The sequence below is a fragment of the Puma concolor genome, chromosome D1, assembly GCF_028749965.1.
Source record: "Puma concolor isolate L17-30 chromosome D1, mPumCon1.1.hap2, whole genome shotgun sequence".
NCBI classification, from domain to species: Eukaryota; Metazoa; Chordata; class Mammalia; order Carnivora; family Felidae; genus Puma; species Puma concolor.
In genome coordinates this window covers 49,281,287-49,306,674 of record NC_141676.1, presented here as the reverse complement: position 1 = coordinate 49,306,674, position 25,388 = coordinate 49,281,287, and the positions used below count along the sequence as shown (strand labels likewise).

The 25,388-nt window shown below is 36.0% G+C and overlaps 1 protein-coding gene across 3 annotated transcripts in view; it reads right to left on the bottom strand.

The window, feature by feature from the left end:
* The window catches only part of SBF2 (SET binding factor 2), a 490,797-nt gene that overhangs the window by 231,453 nt on the left and 233,956 nt on the right, over window positions 1-25,388 (bottom strand). For all 3 annotated transcript variants that reach the window (XM_086678004.1, XM_086678005.1, XM_086678006.1), the window contains exons 4-6: window positions 22,925-23,047; window positions 21,066-21,176; window positions 18,693-18,798 (exon numbers count right to left, since the gene is read on the bottom strand). In XM_086678004.1, the coding sequence (XP_086534130.1) occupies window positions 18,693-18,798; window positions 21,066-21,176; window positions 22,925-23,047 (340 nt within the window). The remainder of the gene's footprint in view (window positions 1-18,692; window positions 18,799-21,065; window positions 21,177-22,924; window positions 23,048-25,388) is intronic.

Here is a 25,388-nt window from a genome sequence, read left to right as displayed (position 1 = left end):
TGTACCACTCTAACACTGGCTCTTTTATCTCCCTCTTTCATCTTTCGCAGATCTCTATGATTTATACTGGGCCCACCAAAGGAACCGATCCTTGAGCTGGATTTTGAAGAATAAGCAGAAGTTAGTTAGGGATACAGGAGAAACAAGGCTTTCAAAGCTGACAGAAAACCATGTGCAAATAAACAGGGCTGAGGAGGAAAAGGCCGTAAGACCTCTAAGTAGTTCTCTCAAGGGCATGTTCAAAAAGAATCTGAATACCATGAGAAGGAATCCGGCTTTCTTTCCTGAAGACTCTGGGGAAGAACTTTTGCCTCTCCACTCCTATCTGAACTCTCTGCAATGTTCCCCCCATCTCCCACAAAAAGAATCTGTTCTGATCATCCACCAGAAAATAAAATTCATAGTCAGCATCATTTAGTACTAGATAAATCGTGAAGAAAGCAGGTATTCAGTTTTTAAGGGACTTTAACCACTTATATCAGTAAAAACAACCAGTTTAGGATACCAAGGAGGAAATATTACACTATACTTACTAACACAAGATTTATATTAGGATTTACATTAGAAATGAGTTAGGGACAATATTCTAGTACTTAAAGGGGAAGTTTTCCATTATCCAGAAAATAATATTGTGTATATGTACAAATAATTTACCCATCCCTAACTGAAGTATTACTTAAATTTTGTATTCTTGGGGCATCTGAGTGGCTCAGCTGGTCAAGCGGCCAACTATGACCTAGGTCATGATCTCCCAGTTGGTGGGTTTGAGCCATGCATCGGGCTTGCTCCTCTCAGCATGGAGCCCGCTTCGGATTAATTACTCTCTCTGCCCTCCCCAGCTCATGCGCTTTCTCACTCTCTCTCTCTCAAGAAATAAAACATTAAAAATTTTTTTTTTGTATTCTTGAATATCACATGCTTTCTTAAATTCAGATAATTTCAAATATTTTAAGAAATTGTTTTTAATCCTAACTAGCAATGTTTGTTGTTGTGTTTATAGCTGTGTAATTATTTAGAAATTCAAATTTCTTTGAACTACAAGTCATAACCAGTTTGCTACATAGTCCTGAATTGATTCCTCGTCTTTAGTAGTTAATGTCCATCTAAAGCTGCACAATAACAGTAGAGAAGACAAATATTCTAGTGATAATTACTACTGATTTCAGTACAATGGTTCACATACATCCTGTTGATTATTCAAATAGTAAAACATTCTGAAAAATTACTTCCTGTTCTTAACTTTTCTTTAGGGGTTGAAGTTCTAGAATTCATAGCATCAAACATTAACAAATCTATTTGTTTCCTGTTTTGAAGAAAACACCAAAAAATTTTCTCCAGAAATTGTCCCCTTCTCTGAATAATAATATGTTGCATAGGTAGAACACTATGTCTCAGCTTTCAAATGGCATATTGAGGAACTGAAGGCTGTGGTTTAAGACAGAATATATTTCAGGAAACCTTAAACAATTTATTACAGTTCTTTTACATAAATCCACAATGGAGAAGACAATATAATAATGATCCTGACTTAATAAAAGTCAAGGAAAAGGAGATTTCTCATTTATTTGATCAATATTTGTCAAGAATCTACCATGTTCCAGGCACTGGAAATATAGCAGTAAAGAAAAACAAAACTGCTACCTTCACAAATTAACTAAAGTTGTATATAGGTTCATATATGTTAGTTTATAACTATCACTGAGAGGCAATGTTTAATACATTACAAATAGTACATTATTTCCAAATATGTTAGAAATGAAAATCTTCTAAGTAAAAAATGGTTTAAAAATGTAACTGAATTGGGCAACCATACATGGGACATGGGTATATTTTTAGTGGTTATGAACATAGGATTACTCCCTTAAGTGTGACATGAATTAAATATACTTTACAGGCTTATAAATAGAGCTTAGCAATGTGGTAATCTTTAAATATAAGAAGTGAATTAATAAATACATATGACCACAAATAATTCAATTCTAAAACTGTGAATATCCCAAGTAACAATCCATAAATGACCATTTCAACCAAAACTGTAAAAAGGTACAGCACATTTCTTTTCTTTATAACCCTATAATTGATTCTGAGACTGGGGTAATCACGTCAGATTACTCCAATCCCAAGTGGCCCAGATTCCCAGTCTGTGCCTGTTCTGATAGACCAAGTTTTAAAATCTTTTTAACGTCTAAATTTAAGAAGCAGGAAGCAAAAGGTGTCTTGGGAATAGAATAACAAACAAAGGGGAAGGATAATATATTGAGTAATTGCAGAACGAAATAAAGCAAGGATCAAGCAGGAAGGAATTGCCTTGGCAGAAATAACTTTTAATTAAAACTTCTTCCTTTCTTCTCCTTTTTCCTTCTTTCCTCCACTATTAAGCCTTTATCAAGCTGCTGAGATATATAAGAAATTGCAAACTCTAGGGATGGATAAAGAAATTTGAGGCAGGCTGAAACAGGGGTTCACAGTTCAGTGAAGATGGTAAGTAAATAATTAAAAGTAACAATATAGATATGTACAAAGTGCTACAGAGCACAAAAGAGAGGGTAATTTATCCTGCCATCATTCGTAAGTTGCATACTTAAATGCTGGAGTAGCCAAAGAATATTAAATCTCTGAGTGCTAAAAGAGTAAAATGAAATTTTAGACAAGAGAACTTCATGACAATGAAGGATAACTCTTAGTGGCTATCTTGCCTCAAAACATTTACACTCATTAAAGGATAACTAAATACAAAGATAGAGATTACTATTTAATACAGCATTTAAACACCATAAAAGGAAAATGGAGAAGACATTTTTGAACCAGGATTCTTCTGAACTGTCCTCAAATTATATCATGTAGCCACCACATCCTTTATTTATGTGTAATTCCAGCAAGGGTAGTACACTAGTCAACAAGCACTCCATTGATCACTGACTATCAGTCTTTGGTAACCTAAAAATGGCTTCCTTTACAAAACTAGCATAAATTTAATCTTTAACTTTCAAAAGAAAAGCAATCAATTTCCTGATTAGAGTCTATTTCCTACAACCCTATACTCAAACTTCATCAAACCTCTTACTATTTCATGAAGACATTTTATGGCTTTATACCATTGCTTATGTTCTTCCTTCTACCTGGAATGTCCTTCATCCTCTTGTCTAGCTAGTAAGGTATCTCTCTTGGTATCTCTCTTAGTTCTTGGTATTCCTATTATTGCATTAATTATACTGTAATACAGTTTTTAAAATATGTATGTTTCTCCATTAGGTTAAAAGTATATCGAGGTAAGGGCTATGACTTTTTTCATCTTTATATCACTTGTGACTAGCACAGAACCTGGCATATGTTACTGACTTTGTAAATATTTAATTAAAAAAAAAATACTCCTGGGGCACCTGGGTGGCTCAGTCAGTTAAGCATCCAACTTCAGTTCTGGTCATGATCTCGCAGTTTGTGAATTCAAGCCCCCTGATGGGCTCTGTGCTGACAGCTCAGAGCCTGTAACCTGCTTCAGATTCTCTTTCTCCCTCTCTCTCTCCCCCTCCCCTGCTCGCACTTTGTCTCCCTCTCTCAAAAGTAAATAAACGTTAAAAAAATTAAAAACAAATACCCCTGCAGGTAAGCATTATAGGGACTTTATTCTTTGTGCTATTTATTACAAAAAATTAAATTTGAACGGTTTTCCCAAGAGATCCTAAGGCCTCTGGAATAGAGTACACATGGTAAGTAGTTCCTTCAAAAAACTGCTCCAGAACAGATCAGTGAGAAGATTTAATTTGTTTCAAATCCCCATGGAAAGGAGTTGATATTCAAACTGTCAAAAAATGATTAGTCATAGATCTAATAAAACATTAAATTTCCTAATTCCTCCTTTTCCATATATAGAGCACAATATGCCATTCACAGTAATGGTCTAATCTCTTGTGTGTTCAAATTCTCCAACTATTCTTTTTAACTACATATATTGAGAAAGAAAATGACTACTTAACTTCTTCCCATTATAATTAAGAAGACAAAAAACAAGTAATAATGTTACATGAATAAACTGAAAAAGATGAGTGAAAACAGAAACATAATCCAAGGTACTAGATTTCAATCACTTAAGATAAAAAGACAAAAATCATTCCACAGTTGATGCATAAAATATATGGTTTGTAAATTAACCAATCAACATATTCTTTTTATTTAAAATTCTTAAAATGTTTATTTACTTTTGAGAGAAACGGAGTACAGGCAGGGGAGGGGCAGAGAAAGAGGGAGACACAGGATCTGAACAGGCTCCAGGCTCTGAGCTGTCTGCACAGAGCTCAATGCAGGGCTTGAACTCACAAACCACGAGATCATGACCTGAGCTGAAGTTGGATGCTTAACTGACTGAGCCACCCAGGTGCCCCTCAACATATTCTTAAAGGTATTAATGTAAAAATAATATTTGTACAACCTAAACTTTCATTATTTCCTCTGGCATTTCATCTTTCTATTTCAGGAACATAAATTATTTTTGATATTCTTGTAAAAGTTAATGTCACTTCAGGAATAATTATATAGCATTATAGACAGAAGCTTTTCCAGGGGAAGACAAAAGAGAATACCAAAAATTTTCCCATTAAAATATTTAAAAATAGGGGCGCCTGGGTGGCTCAGTCGGTTAAGCGTCCAACTTTGGCTCAGGTCATGATCTCACGGTCCGTGAGTTCGAGCCCCGCGTCGGACTCTGTGCTGACAGCTCGGAGCCTGGAGCCCGTTTCAGATTCTGTGTCTCCCTCTCTCTCTGACCCTCCCCTGCTCATGCTCTGTCTCTCTCTGTCTCAAAAATAAATAAATGTTAAAAAAAATATTTAAAAATAGAAGTAACTTTCTGAACCAAAAGTTACAGCTATAATCAAAATTTTAAGGATGTGTATATACAAAGTAAAAATAATGTTTATAAGATAAACTGAAGAAAAAACCCTGGCTATTTTAATAATTTTTTAATAATGTCGAATTTAGTATTAGAGACAATCAACATAAAAACTGACCTAATAATAGTTAATGAAAAACTGGCTGAGGTTAATTTGGGTAAGCAAAAAGAAACTATGCATATAAAAAAGCTTATACCAAGGCTGACTCAGGAGGAAATAGAAATTTCAAACAGACCAATAATATGTAAGGAGATGGAAACAGTAATCAAAACTTACCAACAAAGAAAAGTCTAGGACTACATGGTTTCACTAGTAAATTCTACCAAACATTTAAATAAGAATTAATACTAATTCCTCTCAAATTTCTAAAAAATTAAAGAGGAAGGAACACTCCCAAACTAATTTTACAAGGCCAGCATTATCCTGATAACAAAGTCAGATAAGGACACTATTTGAAAAGAAAACTACAGGCCAATATCCCTGATGAATGGATGCAAAAACTCTCAATAAAACATCTGCAAACTGAATTCAGCATCACACTAAAAGGACCACACACAATCATCAAGTGGGATTTAATCCTGCATGTAAGGATGGTTCAACATACACAAATCAATGTGATACACCACATTAATAGAATGAAAGATTTAAAAATCATGACTGGGGCAGCCGGGTGGCTTGGTCAGTTGGGCGTCCAATTTCGGTTCAGGTCATGATCTCATGGTTCATGGGTTTGGGCCCCACATTGGGCTCTGTGCTGACAGCTCAGAGCCTGGAGCTTGCTTTGGATTCTGTGTCTCCCTCTCTCTCTCCCTCCCCCCACTCATGCTCTGTCTCTCTCTCTTTCTAAAATAAATGAAAATTTAAAAAATAAAAATAAATAAAAATCATATGATCATCTCAATAGAAGCAGAAAAAAGCATTTGACAAAATTCAATATTATTTCATGATAAAAATTCTCAACAAATTGGGTATAGATGGAATGTACCTCAACATAATAAACACCACATATGACAGTCCCACAGCTAACATCTTACTCGATGGTAAAAGGTTGAAAACTTTCCTAGTAAGATTGGGAATAAGACAAAGGTACCCATTCTCACCACTCTATTCAACAGAGTACTAGAAACCCTCGTCAGAGCAATTAGGCAAGAAGAAATAAAAGGCACCCACATAAGAAAAGAAGTAAAACTGTATCTTTTGGCAGATGATATGATCTTATATAGAGAGAATCCTAAAGACCCTACCACAAAGCTATTAGAACTAATAAACTAATTCAGTAAAGACGCAGATACAAAGTCAACAGTAATCAAAAATCAGTTGCATTTCTATATACTAACAAGAAACTATGTAAAAAAGAAATAAAGGGGGCGCCTGGGTGGCTCAGTCGGTTAAGCGTCTGACTTCAGCTCAGGTCATGATCTCGCGGTCTGTGAGTTCGAGCCCCGCGTCGGACTCTGTGCTGACCGCTCAGCGCCTGGAGCCTGTTTCAGATTCTGTGTCTCCCTCTCTCTCTGACCCTCCCCCGTTCATGCTCTGTCTCTCTGTCTCAAAAATACATAAATGTTAAAAAAAAAAATTAAAAAAATAAAAATAAAAAAGAAATAAAGAAAACAATCCCACTTACAACAGCATTCAAAAATAATTTCAAACTTAGGGATAAATTTAACCAAGACATGAAAGATCTATATGTTAAAACCCACAAGACTGATGAAAGGAACTAAAGAAGACACAAATAAATGGAATGATATCCTGTGTTCATGAATCAGAAGAATTAATATTGTTAAAATGTTACTACCCAAAACCATCTATGGGTTCAATGCTATCTCTATCAAAATTCTAATGAAATTTTTCATAGAAACAGAAAAAAATCCTAAAATTTATATGGAACCATAAAAGAGCCCAAATAGTCAAAGCAATCCTGACAAAAAACAAAGCTAGAAGCATCATAATTCTTGATTTAAATCTATATTACAAAGCTATAGTAATAAAAATAGTGTGGTACTAGCATAAAAAACACACAGATCAAGGGAAGATAATTGAGATCACAGAAATAAACTCATAAGGTCAACAAATATTTCATAAAGGAGCCAGGAATATTCAATGAGGAAAAGATAATCTCTTCAATAAACAGTGCTCGGAAAACTGGATACTCACATGCAAAAGAATGAAATTGGACCCCTAAGTCACATCACTTAAAAAACAAACAAACTCAAAATGGATTAAATATGTAAACATAAGAACCCAAACTATAAAACTACTAGAGGAAAACATAGGGGAAAGCTCCTTGACATTGGTTTTGCAATGATTTTTTGAATGTGACACCAAAAGAAAAAATAAACAAGTGGGACAATATCAAACTAAAAAGTTTCTGCCTAGCAAAAGAAATAAGTCAGCAAAATGAAAAGGCAACCTACAAAAGAGGAGAAAATATATGCAAACCATCTATCTGATAAGGGATTAATATCTAAAATATATAAGGAACACATACAACTTCATAGCCAAGAAAAAAGACCTATCTGATTAAAAATTGGACAAAGGACTTGAATAGACATTTTTCCAAAAACATACAAATGCCATGTAGAGTATATGAAAAGATGCTTAACATCACTAACCATCAGGGAAATGCAAATCAAAGCCATAGTAAGTTATCATCTTACATTTGTTAGAATGTTTATCAAAAAGATAAGAGATAACAAGTATTGGCAAGGTTATGGAGAAATGGTATCCATTGTGCACTCTTGGTGGAAATGTAGATTGGCGCAGCCATTTTGGAAAACAATGTGGAAGTACTTCAGAAAATTAAAAATAGAACTACCATATGATCCAGCAATTCCACCTCTGATTATATATCCAAAAGAAATGAAATCCCTATCTTGAAGAGTTATCTACACTCCTATGTTCATGACATTATTCACAACAGCCAAGACATGGAAACAACCTAAGTGTCCTTCTATAGATGAATGAATAAAGAAAATAATTGTAATACAATGGAATATTTTTCATCCATAAAAAAGAAAGAAATCCTGCCTTTGTAGCAACATAGATAGACCTTTAAGGCATTATATTAAGTTAAATTAGAAAGAGAAAGACACTCTATGTTCTCACTTACATGTGGAATCAAAAAAAGCTGAACTCATAGAAATAGAGAGTAGAATGGTGGTTGCCAGGGGCTAACGGGTGTGAGAAATGGGGAGACGCTGGTCAAAGGGCACAAACTCTAAGTATAAGATGAATAAATTCAGGGGATCTAATGTACAGCGTGGTGATTATAATAATACTGTATTATATACTTGAAAGTTCTTAAGACAGTAGATCTTAAATATTATCAGGACACACATAAAAATTTAGAATTATGTGAAAGGACAGAGGTATTAGCTAATCTTACTGTAGTAATCATTTCACAATATATATCTGCATCAAGTCATCACATTGTAAACCTTGAACTTACATAAGCTATGCGTCAATAATACATCGGTAAAGCTGTGATAGAAGTATAAGCACGGATGATATAAGACTATTGTAGTTTAACTATGGAAATTGATGATAGATGAGGGTCCAAGTTCATTTTAGTACGCAACTTAAAAAATGTAGTATACATTTTCAAGTATACTTTAAAATAGGATACTGTAAAAACTGGAGAATAAGTATTCTAAAATTAGCGTATTTGCAGTTAAAATCCAAATTATAACTAAACAGATATGGCAAAACATGTCATGAAAATTTCACAAAATTATTTAGGTTAAAGAGGGACATGTGAGTTAAACAGCTATGGATTAAACAAACAAACAAAAAAATCAGATGGGCTATAAAAACCAATCCTGTGAATATAATCTTACTAACATTAAAAAAACAAAACATCTACAGTTTTCCACAAATCTGCAGGTAAACAAAAATAGTTCAGATAGGCTACAAGGAACAAATAAATAATACAGGAAGTAAGAGACGAAGGTGATTAACAGGAAATTATGGGGAATGAGGTGGGTGATGGTAGAAGTCCACATAATTATTTCAGGCAATGGCAGAGACCTTTCAAACTGTGAAAAACAAATTCATTATCATAACAATCCGTGGAGAGAAGAACCAAGGAAATGCTATCATTACATTTAGACCTTCCACAGGAAAACTGGTCAAGGCTACAAAAGAATCTTACACTCTTATCTGCTTCCTGTCTATGCTTTATAAAATCCACCACCACCATCTCACCCCCAACCCAGGTAGTGAACTCTGATAATGGCCTTCAACAACAGTCCAACCAAAATGACTGGTGATAAGAACACGCCTTTAGACAGAATTATCAGTGCCGCATGCTCTGGAAACTACAACTCTGCACACAGCGCTTAGAAGCATCCTTCTCTCTCCTTCCCTTTCTTATCTTTTCCTTATTTTTTCCCTGAAAAATTAAATTTTGAAAATGTAAGCAAAAGATAATTCAGCTGAAAATACTAGAGAGTAAAATAATGAAATCTGATCTTCAAATGACTAATAGTCATACATTCCGACACACTTAATCCATACATAGAACATCATCTAATAAAATAATGATTGCCATTTTCTTTTTTTATAAAATTTTTTTTTTTAACGTTTATTTATTTTTTTGGGACAGAGAGAGACAGAGCATGAACGGGGGAGGGGCAGAGAGAGAGGGAGACACAGAATCAGAAACAGGCTCCAGGCTCTGAGCCATCAGCCCAGAGCCCGACGCGGGGCTCGAACTCACGGACCGCGAGATCGTGACCTGGCTGAAGTCGGACGCTTAACCGACTGCGCCACCCAGGCGCCCCCTGATTGCCATTTTCTTCATGGCTAATGTATTCATTCATGTATTCAACAAATATTAATGTTTTTTGAGCCTAAGGTACTATGCCAAATACAGAGGACACACAGAATAAGAAGAAGTTCTTAAAGCTCATAGTCTTGTAAGGGAAAAACTCCTTATTAATAAGTAAGGAAAAACTATGGAGTAGAATTCCCATACCATCCCTGAAGACAATTGTGAGTCAACACATCAGCTCTGTACTGCCTACCTCTAGACTTTGTTATCTGAGAATAAAATCTCTAATGTGTTGAAGTACTATATATTTTTAAATAAAATATATACATGTAAAGAGTTAGTTTTATAAGTTTTTTTAAAATATTTTTATTGAAAGATTAAACACAAATATAGAAAACCATACAAGTAAAATGGGTGGCTTAGTGAATTATCCTAAAGAATTAAGGAACACTACCTAGGCTGAGAAAGAGAACTTCGCCAGCAACCCTAAAGGCCCCTTCCCTGTGCCTCCAATCAGAATTCTCTCTCTACTGCCATAAGTAACCATTATCTTGACTTTATTCTATCAATCATTTTCCTTTTTTTCTATAGTTTCATTGCCAAAATGTGCATTCCTAGACACTATAGTTCAATCTCACTCTATTAAAAATAGGGTATGTTATAAATCTCTTTTAATCTTGAAGTTATTCCTCCATTCCTTTCTTTTCATTAAAATTTATTTGTTAAAGAACCTGGGACAGGGGCACATGGGTGGCTTGGTCAGTTAAGTGTCTGACTTCGGCTCAGGTCATGATCTCACAGTCTGTAAGTTTGATCCCTGTGTTGGGCTTCGTGCTGACAGCATGGCGCCTGGAGCCTGCTTTGGATTCTGTGTCTTCCTCTCTCTCTGCTCCTCCCCTGCTTGTGCTCTGTCTGTCTCTCTCAAAAATAAATAAACATTGGGGCACCTGGTGGCACAGTCGGTTAAGCGTCCGACTTCGGCCAGGTCACGATCTCGCGGTCTGTGAGTTCGAGCCCCGCGTCAGGCTCTGGGCTGATGGCTCGGAGCCTGGAGCCTGTTTCCGATTCTGTGTCTCCCTCTCTCTCTGCCCCTCCCCCGTTCATGCTCTGTCTCTCTCTGTCCCAAAAATAAATAAACGTTGAAAAAAAATTTTTTTTAATAAATAAATAAATAAATAAACATTAAAAATAGTAAAAAAAAAAAAAAGAACCTGGGACATTTGACCAATGATTTTCTGTGAACCCAGACTTTTTAAAAGTTTACTTTAATTCCAGTATAGTTAACATACAGTGTTATATCAGTTTCAGTTGTACAATACAGTGATTCAACAATACTATATATTACTCAGTGCTCATTATGATAAGTGTACTCTTAATTCCCTTCACCTATTTCACCCATCCCCCCACCTACCACACCCCTGGTAACCATTAGTTTGTGCTCTATAGTTAAGAGTCTGTTTCTTGGTTACTCTCTCTTTTTTTTCTTGTGCTCATTTGTTTCATTTCTTAAATTTCACATATAAGGGAAATAGTATGGTATTTGTCTTTATCTGACTTATTTTGCTTAGCATTACACTCTCTAGCTCCATCCATGTTATTATAAATGGTAAGATTCCATTCTTTTTTATGGCTGAATAATATTCCATTATATATGTGTGTGTGTGTGTGTGTGTGTATACACACACACTATATACATACATACATATATATACACACACCACATCTTCTGAGAGCCTAGATTTTGACAACTGCCATCTTTTGGTGCATTTCAATGTGTTCCCCTGTCTTCTGTATTTCCTGAAATCAGACTCAGATTAATCCCTCTGACCAAACCACAGGTAGTGTGTGTGGCAAGGCTAGATATATAATACCTGCTTTTTTCCTTCTTATAATAACACTTGTTGATTATCAGATGTTCATTTACTAAAGACTGTAAAATGATGATGTTCTGTTACTATAATTTTTTCATTTATTGATAGAATACTTTTATTTATTATTTTTATTTTTTTTAAGTTTACTTATAATTTTGAAAGAGAGAGAGAGACAGAGAGAGAGAGCAGGGGAGGGGCAGAGAGAGAGAGAATCCCAATCAGGCTCTGCACTGTCAGCACAGAGCCCGATGCAGGGCTCAAACTCACAAACCATGAGATCATGATGTGAGCCGAAACCAAGAGCAGGATGCTTAACCGACTGAGCCCCCAGGTGCACCTTGATAGAATACTTTTAAAAAGACACAATTCTCCTCATCTACTATTGGGTTGTCCTGTATTATATAGTCATATAAACAAGGCAGAATAAATGCTAGATTCTTTCCCTTTATTTAAAAAACTATTTTTTTTTAATGTTTATTTTTGAGAGACAGAGTGTGAGCAGGGGAGGGGCAGAGAGAGAGAGAGAGAAAGACATAGAATCCGAAGAGGATCCAGGATCTGAGCTGTCAGCGCAGAGCCGGACACAGGGCTCGAACTCACAAGCTGTGAGATCATGACCTGAGCGAAGTCGGACGCTTAACTGACTGAGCCACCCAGGCGCCCCTCTTTTCCTTTACTGATAAGTTTTCAAGATAACAAATTGGTTCCATTATGTTCTAAGGTAATAATTTTTCATTTAATATTATTATGAATTCATGGATTTAAAAATATTTGCTGGGTTTCAATCAATTGCAATTACCATCATTTATGAAGCTCAAATTATACCATCAGATCAGTTGCAAGCCTCTTCAAGATGGCTTCTGAATTCTTCTGACAAGAAGTTTTTTCTTTATTGATATATAATTCATATACCATAAACTTGCCCTTATAAAGAATACAATTCAGTAGTTTTTAGAATAGGCTTAGGTTGTAAAACCATCACCAGTCTCTAACTCAATTTCATGACCTGAAGAGAAACCCCATTCTCCTTATCAGTCACTCCACTGTCCCCTCCCCCACCAGTTCCTGGCAACCTTTAATCTACTTCCTGTCTCTATGGATTTGCCTGTTGTACACATTTCATATACATGGGATCATACAATATAAGACCTTTTGAGTCTTGCTTCTTTCACTTCACATAATGTTTTCAAGATTTGTCCATTTGTAGCACATATCAAAAATTCATTCCTTATTATGGCTCAATAATAATCCATTTATATAAATATACCAAAATTTGTTTATCCATTTATGAGTTGATGGACCTTTGGGTTGTTTCCATTTTTTGGGGTATTATGAATAATGCTGCTATGAAAATTCATGTATAAGCTCTTGTATGAATATATATTTTTAATTCACTTGTAGAATTTGATATACTTTGACATATATATGCATACCTGTAAAACCATCACCACAATCAAGATAATGAACACAACATTCCAAAATTTCCTCATACTTGGGGTACCTTGGTGGCTCTGTTGGTTAAGCATCCAACTTCGGCTCAGGTCATGATCTCATGGTTTGTGAGTTCAAGCCCCACGTCAGGCTCTGTGCTGACAGCTCAGAGCCTGGAGCGTGCTTCAGATTCTGTGTTTCCCTCTCTCTCTGCTCCTCCCCTGCTTGTGCTCTGTCTCTATCTCTCTCTCAAAAATAAATAAACATTAAAAAAAAAGTTTCCTTATATCTCTTTGTAATCCTTCTTTTCTCACCCCCAAAGCAACTATTCTATTACCACAGAGACTGCATTTTCTAGAACTTTATAGAAACCAAATGATACAGTATAAATTCTTTTTTGTATGACTTTTTAAATTCAGCATAATTATTTTCAGATTAATCTATGCTATACCATGTCTCAATAATTCATTATATAGCTTAGTAGTACTGTATTGTATGGACATACCAGATTATTTATGTATTATCATCACCATTAACCACTGCCACTGATCCAGACTGAGCTTGTTCCTAGTTTTTAAAATATCCATAAAAATATGGAAATGAACATTCATGTACAAATATTTTATGGACAATGTTACCATTTTCCTTAGGTAAATGGAGTAGAAGGTTTAAGAGTAGAATGGCTAGATTATTTGGTTTATTTAACTTTTTAGTAAATCAAACTGTGCTCCAATTCACATTCTCATCAGCAGTGAATTAAAGTTACAATTCCTCTACAACTTTGTCAATATTCAGGCAGCTCTCTGAAAAGTTAGACTGCTGTTTTTCCTCTTCTTCCTTCCCATGGGATATACCCCAAGTTGTGCATCTTCTCCACCTGTGACAAGCAATGATGGTACAGAAAGCTACCCTTTACTCTTCTTTGTTCTCAGTGGCATCGAAACCATGCCAATCCTGTCAGTGCTCCAAAAGAGGTGAGACAGGAACCAGTCTCACTCTCAGGCAGCCCCCCAAAAAGCTGGAAAATTGAATACATACTCTACTCTTCTCCTTCCCTCTCCCCCAAGGAGCTGCAAGCTGGGGCGTCCTCTCCCTGTGCTGAGCTGTGCAAGCTTGGGGGAGAGGCTGACAAGAAAAAGTGACGCTGCTCTCCTTACCCATTTTAACGTGTCTGTCTGTACTCAGCTGTGTGCTCACTGCAAATTCTTAGCTGGATTGCATTTTGAACGGTACATCATTGTTAAAGCAATGTTTCTGTGGAAGAAGGACTAGGACTTCTTGTTCTAACATCTTGCTGATGCCACTCCCCAAATTCTCACTCGTGACTGTTTATCTCCTTCAATATTTAAGCATAGTTATTTTAATATGTGAATCTGGTAACTATTTTCTAGGTGCCCCTGTCTATGGTTTCTTCTGTATTTCTTTCATATAGGATTAGTCCTCTGTGTTTCTGGCTAGTTTTGGTTGAGTGTTGGGAATATTTATACTTAAGGCCTAGAATGCAGTTATCTTGCTCCAGAGAGGATTTTCTTTTACTGGTACTATATAGCTATATACTACAGTAGCATCAAGGATCACTAGAATCCATTTGAAGGAACTAAAATGATCTCAAGTTCCACTTCAGTTCCTCAAGGGACCTTATGTAGACCTTGACTCATTCCTCAGCTGTGGTCCTTTGTAGTCTCAACTCAAAGGATGACAGCTTTTAAAGAAATGTCCCTTGGTAAACCTGAACTCAATTTCCCCCATCCCTACGGGATATCGATAGTGTGTGGACAGCTTTTCAGTTACTTCTTCCAAAATCAACTGATGCTCTGGGAAAAACTGGTCCCAAATGTCTGGCCCACTTCTCTAGGTTTCCTTCTTTTCTCGGACCATGGTTTAGTCACCTTTACTGCTTCTGATACTTTCAAGAAGATGATGCTTATATTTACATAGCTTTTCTAGTAGTTATTGCTAAGAGGGTTAGTCTAAGTTACACAGACCACCGTTACCTGAAGAGAGATACAGGTTTTATAAATTTATACTTTATTGTAGTTTTTCTCAGTGGGAGTGCTACCAGTGTTTTTGAAGTAAAAACTCTTCTGGTGCACATACATCATGCATGAGGGATGTTTAATATCCCTGGTCGTGGGCACTGAATGTCAGTAACATCCTTCTCCTCTCCTCATCAACTCATTGTAAAAACTCAAAAACATGCGAGGCTTGTAAGGCACTCATTAAGATAAAAGGTAGCATTTGGGAATGTGATATTATTATATTTGTGTCATTATTATTCTATTCCTCTTCATGGTAAATCTTTGCTTTGATTGACCCTTTAGAGGTATACAGCCTCTTCTAAAAGTAAAAAAGTCACAGGAATAGTGTTTGGCTAAAATCAACTAAGTCAATGGTTAGGAGGGACCATGGACAGGCTGCAGGTAGTCCATGAAGCCCCTAAAATATTTTCTAAAAGTATATGGCAGGAGGATTTAATAAATAAGACATTCTTTAGAGAAGTAAGTGCCACCAGTGAGAGATTATCTATTTCATACACTTAAAAAAAAAAAAGGTTTAATTAAATTAGGACTTCACTGAAATGACTGAGTAGAATCTTTCAGAGGGGAGAGAAAAAGGGATAGGTGATTTTTTAGTGTTTGAACTTCTGAAAGGAAATAGATGTAATGGGAGAAAAACTACTACTTGGGGATTGGTATCACCATTCATCTTTATTAGGATACTATAAAACTCCGCATATATTTACATTAATTTCTTCTGAGGCTTTCTAAATTTGACAATTGAAGTCACAGCAGAAGAATAAGGATGGGGCCATTCATGAAAAAGAAGGGATAAGTTATAGAGCTGAGCAAGCAGCAAAATTCAGCATGATATAGAAAGGAAACAAGAGGGCAGGAGTTTTGTATAAGGAATAATTCCATGGGGATGCAGAATATGAGCCCTAAGGAAGGGAAGGTTCCAGTGTAACTAAAAAAAGACCCAAAGACAGATGGAGAACACTGACAAAGACTGAATCAAGGAGAATGGGACACTCATATGTAGGCACATATAAAGGACAAGTAAGAGGTAAACAGAAATCTCAGGCAGCCGTGATCAGAAACATCCTCACTTTAAAGTTATACTATCAAAAAAAAAAAAAAAAAAAATAAAGTTATACTATCTACAACTATATGGTCAACTAATCTTCAATGAAGCAGGAAAGAAGAGACTCTTAAATACGGAGAACAAACTGAGGGTTGATGGTGGGGGCGGGGGTTAAATGGGTGACAGACACTAAGGGGGGCACTTTTTGGGATGAGCACTGGGTGTCATGTGTAAGAGATGAATCACTGGGTTCTACTCCTGAAGACAAGACTGAACTGTATGTTAACTAACTTGAGAATAATAATAAAAAAAGAATATCCAGTAGGAAAAAGACAGTCTCTTCAACAAATCATGCTGGGAAAACTGGACAGCAAGAGAAGAATGAAACTGGACCACTTTCTTACACCATACACAAAAATAAATTCAAAATGGATCAAAGACCTAAATGTGAGACAGGAAACTATCAAAATCCTAGAGAAGAAGAAGAAAAAAAAAATCCTAGAGAAGAAAGGTAACAACCTCTTTGGCCTGGTCCAGAGCAATTTGTTGCTAGATATGTCACCGGAGGTCAGGGAAACAAAAGCAAAAATGAACTATTGGGACTTCATCAAGACAAAAAGCTTCTGCACAGGGAGAGAACCAATCAACAAAACCAAAATGCAGCCTATGGAACAGGATAAGATACTTGCAAATGACATATCTGATAAAGTGTTAGTATCCAAAATCTATAAGGAACTTATCAAACTCAACATCCAAAAAACCCCCAAATAATGCACTTAAAAAATGGGCAGAAGACATGAAGGCACATTTTTCCAAAGAAGACATCCAGATGACTAACAGACATATGAAAAGACACTCAACATCACTCATCATCAGGGAAATACAAATCAAAATCACAATGAGATACCATCTCACACCTGTCAGAATGGCTAAAATTAACAACATAAATAGTAAGTGTTAGCAAGGATGCAGAGAAAGGGGAACGCTCTTGCACTGTTGGTGGGAATGCAAACTGGCGCAGCCACTCTGGAAAATAGTATGCAGATTCCTCCAAAGTGAAAAATAGAACTACCCTACAATCCAGCAATTGTATTACTAGGTTATTTACCCAAAGGACACAAAAATACAAATCTGAAGGGGTACATGTATCCCAATGTTTATAGCAGCATTATCAATAATAGCCAAACTATGGAAAGAGCCCAAGTGTCCAATGACTAATGAATGGATAAAGAAGAGGTGATATATATACACAATGGACTACTACTCAGTCATCTAAAGGAATGAAATCTTGCCTTTTGCAATGACATGGCTAGAGCTAGAGAGTATTATGCTAAGCAAAATAAGTCAGAGAAAGACAAATGCCATGAGATTTCTCTCATGTGTGCAATTTAAGAAACGAATATATGGAAAGGGGGAAAAAAGAGACGGAAACAAACCATAAGAGACTCTATTAAAAAAAAATTTAATGTTTATTTATTTTTGAGAAAGAGACAGAGCATAAGCAGGTAAGGGGCAGAGAGAGAGGGAGACAGAATCTGAAGCAGGCTCCAGGCTCCAAGCTGTCTGCACAGAGCCAGACGCAGGGCTCAAACTCACGAGCTGAGATCATGACCTGAGTTGGACGCCCAATCAACTGAGCCACCCAGGCATCCCAAATCATAAGAGACTCTATCATTAAGAGACTTAATGATAGAGAACAAACTGAGGGTTGATGGAGGGAGGGGGGTGGGGGATGGGCTAGATGAGTGATAGGCATTAAGGTAGGCACTTGTGTTGAGCACTGGGCGTTGTATGTAAGTGATGAATCACTAAATTCTGCTCCTGAAAACAATACTACACTATATGTCAACTAACTAGAATTTAAATGAATTTTTGGAAAAAAAAATTAGGACGTCTGAGTGGCTCAGTTGGTTAAATGTCTGACTTCTGCTCAGGTCATGATCTTGCGGTTCATGAGTTCAAGCCCCCATCAGGCTCTATGCTGACAGCTTGGAGCCTGGAGCCTGCTTCAGATTCTGTGACTCCCTCTCTTTCTGCCCCTCCCCTCCCCTGCTCATGCTCTGTCTGTCTGTCTGTCGGTCTGTCTCTCTCTCTCTCTCAAAAATAAATAATGAACATTAAAAAAAAAAGAAAAAAAATTTTGAAAAAAATTTTTATACTACTCCCTAAATGAAGTACAAGGTATCCAATGGATAGAGGGTACTTTTTGTGATGTCCTCCCCACAATTCTTCAGCCTTGCCATTGCTAGAAAATTGAAGATAAAGTCCTGATCCAGGTGATAGATTAGAAGAATGGGACTTTTAGTTCCATCTGACAAGGATTGTACAAAACTAATTCATCTAAGGAAAAGCAAACTATACTATCTATTCATTTTTGAAAGCATAAAGAAAATCTGCCTATTTTCTAAAAGTCGAATTGACTCCAGAGCAAAAGAGGCCAGGGTTAAAACTTAAAAAAAAAAAAAAAAAAAAGAAAGTAAAGAATGAATACCATTTAAGATTAAGACCCATAAAATTATATATTTTATATATCAGGTATTTAATCATTAGCTTTTTATTTTCTTGATTTATGTCAGGTGACATGAGTTTCAGATAAATCTTTTTTTCATAGGCTTCTACACGAGGACACTGACAATGGGAGAAAAGACATACCCAACTGCTGGAACAGGAGAGCCACACTAGTGCCTGTGACAGGAAGACTGTCATGCAAAGGAGTCTGGATCAGCTGTCTGTCTCCTGCACCCAAGGAGAACAGCTTCTGCAGAATGGGTGAAAAACACACATACACAAACATAAATGATTTCTCTCATTTTCTTAAAACAAAAAAAAATCCTTTGAAAGTTCAAATTTATTTAAAAAAATGTTTTTTGGGGGGAAGCCTGGGTGGCTCAGTTTTGTTAAGCATCTGACTCTCAACTTCGGCTCAGGTCATGATCTCGAGGTTTGTGAGTTTGAGGCCCATATGGGGCTCTGTGCTAGCAGTGCAGAGCCTGCTTGGGATTCTATCTCCCTCTCTCTCTGCCCCTTCTCCACTTGCTCTCTAACTCTCTCTCAAAATAAAATTAAAAAAAAACTTTTTTGGGGGGTGCCTGGGTGGCTCCGTCGGTTAAGTGTCCAACTTTGGCTCAGGTCATGATCTCACGGGTCCATGGGTTCAGGCCACGCATCGGGCTCTGTGCTGACAGCTCGGGGCCTGGAGCCTGCTTCGGATTCTGTGTCTCACTCTCTCTCTGCCCCTCCCCCACTTGTGCTCTGTCTCTCTCTCTCTCTCTCTCTCTCAAAAATAAAAAATATGGGGCACCTGGGTGGCTCAGTTGGTTGAGTGCCCGACTTCGGCTCAGGTCATGATCTCACAGTTCCTGAGTTTGAGCCCCGCATCGGGCTCTGTGCTGACACTCTGCCCTTCCCCCACTTGTGCTCTGTCTCTCTCTGTCTCTCAAAAATGAATAAACGTTAAAAATTTTTTTAAAATAAAATAAATAAATAAATAATGTAAAAAAAAACAACTTTTTTTTGAAGTCCAAATTTAGAGTAATGATGAGCCTATAAGATCCAATTAATAGATGCAAGAGTAATGATGAAACCAAAAATATTCAAATTACATTGTGCCCAAATGAATATGGTATGAGAAAATTCAGTAATTAGAAAGCTGAAAATTTAATAACAATGGAGAAACAAAAATTAGTGACAATCATACTTAACTAAAAAATAAGAAAATATTAAAGTCAACATTTTTATGCCAATTATATGTCAATAAAACTTGGAAAACAAAAAATATGTAACATGAACCACATATGTAATACTTTAAAACGTCTAGCAGCCACAATAAAGTTTTTTAAATTAAAAAATAAATTAACATAATAAAGTCAAAATAAATCCCACATGAGAAAGTTCCATAAAATAATTCCACAGCTTTAAAGTTTAGGTTCATTTGTAACCAAACTTACATCTTCTATTCTGCCTTTGTAGTAAGGGAAGAAGAATGAGGGAGGAGGGAATAGGAGGAAGACAAGAGGATAAAAACTTAAGAGTAACAGGACACCAGGTAAGACCAAAGAGTTAAAAGAGAAAGAACTGAGGGTTGATGGGCGGGGTGGGAGAGAGAGGAAAGTGGGTGATGAGCATCGAGGAGGGCACCTGTTGGGATGAGCACTGGGTGTTGTATGGAAACAAATTTGATAATAAATTTAGTATTAAAAAAAAGACAAAGGGCAAGGGAAAAAAATGTCAGTTTCATAGCAAGTATCATCTCTGTCAGACTGAGGAGGATAAACAATGTAATTTTTAGAGGGCTGTCCTCTTCCACAACATTACACAAGAATAAGCAAAATAAGTGAAGGAAGTCTTTTTTTTTTTTTTTAACTATGTGCCCTGGAAACATTGAGGCATAAAAGCTCAGGTTCTTATTTTTCGACCACAGAGATGAAAATTAAAATCTTAAGACAAACAAGATGACTACTCTGAGAAATTTTTATGTCAGTAAAAGAATTTAATGTCCTCATATGAGGCTCAAATATGACAAAAACCTTGGGAAATTTTAAGGGATAGCTTATACTTTCCGGAAAAGATTTGTGATTTTGGATGGTCATCAACATTAATATTTCTAAAGGTAGTTTAGAGTTTTTCTAATTTTTATCACTAAAAAACATTTTGATATAAGTTAATGAAATGAGCCACAGCTGTATAGAGGAGTAATAAAGGTGGAAAGGAGACATTTTAAATGTTCAGCTTAAAACGAATATTTCCAAGAAAACGTAAACTAGAGTTCAAGTTACACAAAATATGACTTCTAATTATGCTATGTGAAAGGTGAGCCCTGTGTTAAAACTAACCTTATGACCTAAGAAGAGAATGGAATCTTGGGTCTCTAGAAGGCAGACCATAGGGACAATGCTTAACTAAGATCTTCTTTAAAATGAAAATATTTAAGGAATTCCATTTTTTTCTGTTCTTCAAAAATTAAATTAACTGGAGCAGAGGAGAAGAGGAACAGGCCCTCTTCATCTCCCTTTTTATTCTATTTACCTGAGACCCTCCAGCCGCTGGGACAAGGCACGCACACAGGTTTGCAATGAGACTTTCCAAGGAGACATTCAAACTATCCACATATACAGTGTAGATCAAACCTAGGCAAGCCTACAAAGAGAAGATGAAAGAAGAGATTACTTTTTCATGGAAAAAATAAGCATTAAAAAATAAATTGCTGTGACATCTGCTCTTAAGGAAATTTCTTTTTGAAGCCAGTAAAGTATATTCCACAGTGACCATGGAATAAGTTTTAAGCAGCAAATGTTATTAAGTTTATTAAATTTTCCTCCTTGACCAGAAGCTCTAAATGAGCTTTTGCGATGAGTTTATAAAAAGCAGAAACATAATTTGTAAAACAGGTGTTTGTGCTGAGATAAACACTCTAGCAAATTTGTAGGGCTTAAAACTGTTGTGGTCTCAGCCTACTTTGCAAAAAGTCAAACTTCAAGATAAAAATTTCAAAATGTTATTGCTTTGTGATTCTTATAAATTCAGAATATTTGTTCTACAGAAAAAAATTTTGTAAATTATCAGAGGTTAGCAAAATAGAGACAAGATATAATTAACACTGTAAGCTCAGAAGAAGGTAGGTGGTAAAATGGAAGATAAAATGCAATCTTTATGAATCTTTCAGTTTATTAAAATTTGTGACTATGAAAAATTAGTAGGGATGCCTGGGTGGTTTGGTCGGTTAAGCGTCCAACTTCAGCTCAGGTCATTATTGTGGTCCATGAGTTTGAGCCCCGCATCGAACTCTGTGCTGACAGCTGAGCCTGGAGCCTGCTTCAGAATCTGTGACTCTCTCTCTGCCCCTCCCCTACTTGTACTCTGTATTTGTCTCTCTCTTTCCCAAAAATAAACATTAAAAAAAAAAGAAGAAAAATTAGTATTTGTTAGAAGTTACCCATTGTCATTGAAATCTTGACACTAAGTTAATTCTTCTAGAATATATATAATCTCAAGAATATGGAAAAGTTTTCCAGAAATTATGTATTAATTTCCCAAGTCCTTCAGAAATTTTAAGGTATATTTTTAAATTTTTAAAAACCTTTATTTATTTTTGAGAGAGACCGTGCAAGTAGGGGAGAAACAGAGAGAGACACACACAGAATCCAAAGCAGGCTCGAGGCCCTGAGCTGTCAGCACAGTACCCGGCGTGGGGCTCGAACTCACAAACCGTGAAATCATACCTGAGCCAAAGTCAGACACTTAACTGACAGAGCCACCCAGGCGCTGCAGAAATTTTAAGGTATATTTTATATATTTTCCAAAGACATCTGTGATTTCGGACAATAATCAACATTACTATTACTAAAGGTAGCAACTGAAATAAGAAAAGTAAGCCCTCTTCTTTCAAAGCTTAAATGTATAAAAAATTTTTTTTGCATTTAAAAATTCTGAGTGTCTCAAAGAGACAATATCTGGAAGTAAACAATATTTTAAAGCTATGTTGGAGACCAAAACTATTTGAGATTTAGATATTCAATCTATTTACTGAGCCTGGTCTCCTCAAAAGAAGGTAAATAAAAACACAAAGTTGTTATACTGCTAATACATTTTAAATTTGCTACAGGCAATCAAATGATTTCTTTTAGATTCATAAATTTTGGAGTCAGTAGCCATGGGATCTATTTAAAAACAAACACTACATCATAAGTTTAAATAGTTACGTTAATCTAGGTATGTATTTCATCCAACATGAATACATTTTTTTCTACTAACACTACATTTATTTTATTGATGAACCTCTAAATCAATTCAAAGATATTTTAAATACAAAGTCTTGTTACCATGATTCACTCAAAGCAGATTCACACAATAATACAAATCAATAATGACAACTATGAGTTCTTTACCCTAAAAATTTCTGGATAATCTAATCTGGATACCAACACCAGGCTTTTGGGAGCAAATACTTCTGCGGGCTGAATTAAACCAGACCCTTCCACTTCACCTTCAATCTCTTCCTTCTTTGTTCCCTAGAAAAAGATGCACTGAAATGAACAGACAGAATTTCTAGATTTATAGTTCACAAAAGATAGACATATCACACATTTTCATGTAATTTACAAAATCTAAAATTATTTATAAAATATAATTTATAATATAATTTACAAAACTCAAACTAAAAATAAAGATACATACTTTGACAGGAATCTAAGAAGCAAGTAAGTAGACAAAGAAATTATAAAGGAAGCCATGCTTATTTCAATTTTGAAAAGCTCCTTATGCTCCAGATATATACCACAACTTTATGTGAGCATTTGGTTTCTATGTGAGATCGGGAATCAAAGGTAAAGAAGACACATTAACATTATTTTAGATAGTGACCCAAACAACTAAAAATGATACTCACTTAAATGGAGAGTCAGTTTTTAAGAAAAGATCTATTTTAGAAGGCACTAATTTTCATTCTTGTTTTTCTACTTGTACCAATCTTTCAAACAAAAGTGATGCTCATTTAGGATTCTAAGGCTTACAGAATGCTCAGTGCTCTTAGAAGTGAAACCCAATCAGCTCTAAATTCCTTCTGCTCATAAGCAACTATGTTGACTTTTTTGAGAAGAGAAAATATCTTTCTACACAAAACTAAGTTTCAGAATGTACTTACTGCCATGGAAATGTACACTTAATAATGGTTAAAATGGCAAATCTATGTCATGTACATTTTAGCACAATAAAAACATCTATAATAAAAAAATACCCTACATTACAATGACTAAAAATACTGGTTAATGAAATAAACTTTGAAAACTTTTGTTCTCATTATGTGTCAACAAGTATTTCCTGTGCACCTACTGTTCCATTATACTATATGATGCACTATAAAACTTATAAATAAAATTTAAAAAAAGACAAGGTAGTAAAGCATTCAGATTAATTTCTAGATGATATTCTAAGATGCCAGGACATTTTCCCTAACTAGAATGTTTTTTCTTTTCCATTAATCAAATTTGCAGCTCAAAAATCTGTCTTCCTTCCTGAAGCCTTTCCTTTACTTATTTTTCTTTTAATTCTTAGCACAGTTCACCGATATATCACACATCCTCCAACTCATTTCTCCCACCAACCTCTCCCCAAAATGCCAAATCCAATTGCCTGCTTGACTTAGATGACTAACAGGTATCTTAAACATGTCCAAACCATAGCTCCAATCTTTCTCCTCAAACTCCATTCCTCCTACAGTATTGAGTCTCAGTTAATGGAAATCCTACCTGTCCATTTGGCAAATCAAAACTCTGGATTCCTCTCCCTTCATGCCCCATATCCAAACTGTCAGCAAATCCTGAATGCTCACCACCTCCACTCCTACCACAGTATTATGAGCCACCATCATTGCTTGTCTGGATTATTTTAACAATCTCCTTCAGTCTCTCCTATTCCTCCTTAGCCCCAGTTTGCTTCCTTGTTGCTCTTCAAACATGCTGGGCATGCTCCCAACTAAGGCTCTTAAGCACTGTCTGTTATTCCTTTTCCTGAAATACTCTTCCCACAGATACTCTAATGATGAATTCCCTCATCTCCATTAGGTCTTCGTTCAAGTGACTTCTCATCTGTTAAGACTTTGCTGGCACCCTAATTAAAATCCCAATTCACTAACATTCTCTATTTTCTTTCCTTGCTTTATTTTTCTCTTTGGCACTTGTTACCATCCAACATATTAACCTATTTCACTTATCTTGTTTTTTTTTTTTTAATTTTTTTAATGTTTATTTTTGAGAGAGAGTGCGAGTGCGAGTGGGGAACGGGCAGAGAGAGAGGGAGACACAGAATCGGAAGTAGGCTCCAGGCTCTGAGCCCGAAGTGGGGCTTGAACTCACAAACTGTGAGATCGTGACCTGAGCCAAAGTTGGATGCTTAACCGACTGAGCCACTCAGGTGCCCCACGCTTATCTTGTTTTTTGTTTGTCTGTCTCCTCCACTAAAATATGCTTAATGAAGCCCAGGATTTCTGTCTTGTTCACTAGTAATTTCCCAGTTCCTAAAACAAGAGCTGGGCACATGGTTGATACTTTATTAATTTTTGTTCACTGCATACATGCAGGAATGAATTTTCTTGGAATAACTTTCTGGCTAGTTCACCAAGGAAAGTCTCTCCCCCGCCCCCCTCACTTATAGAGGCCAAAAACTATATTTTCTATCTCCGTTGGAGCTCGTATATTTTCTAGTACAGTGAAATATAATCAAGTATTAGATGTCTATGGAATGCACATATCCAAAGGGAACTATCTGTTTACTTTTTATATGTGTCATAAGGTCCCTATGCTCTTGAAAGATTTTCATCTGTTATAAAGCAAAAGCTAAAAGGTTGGCTGGTTT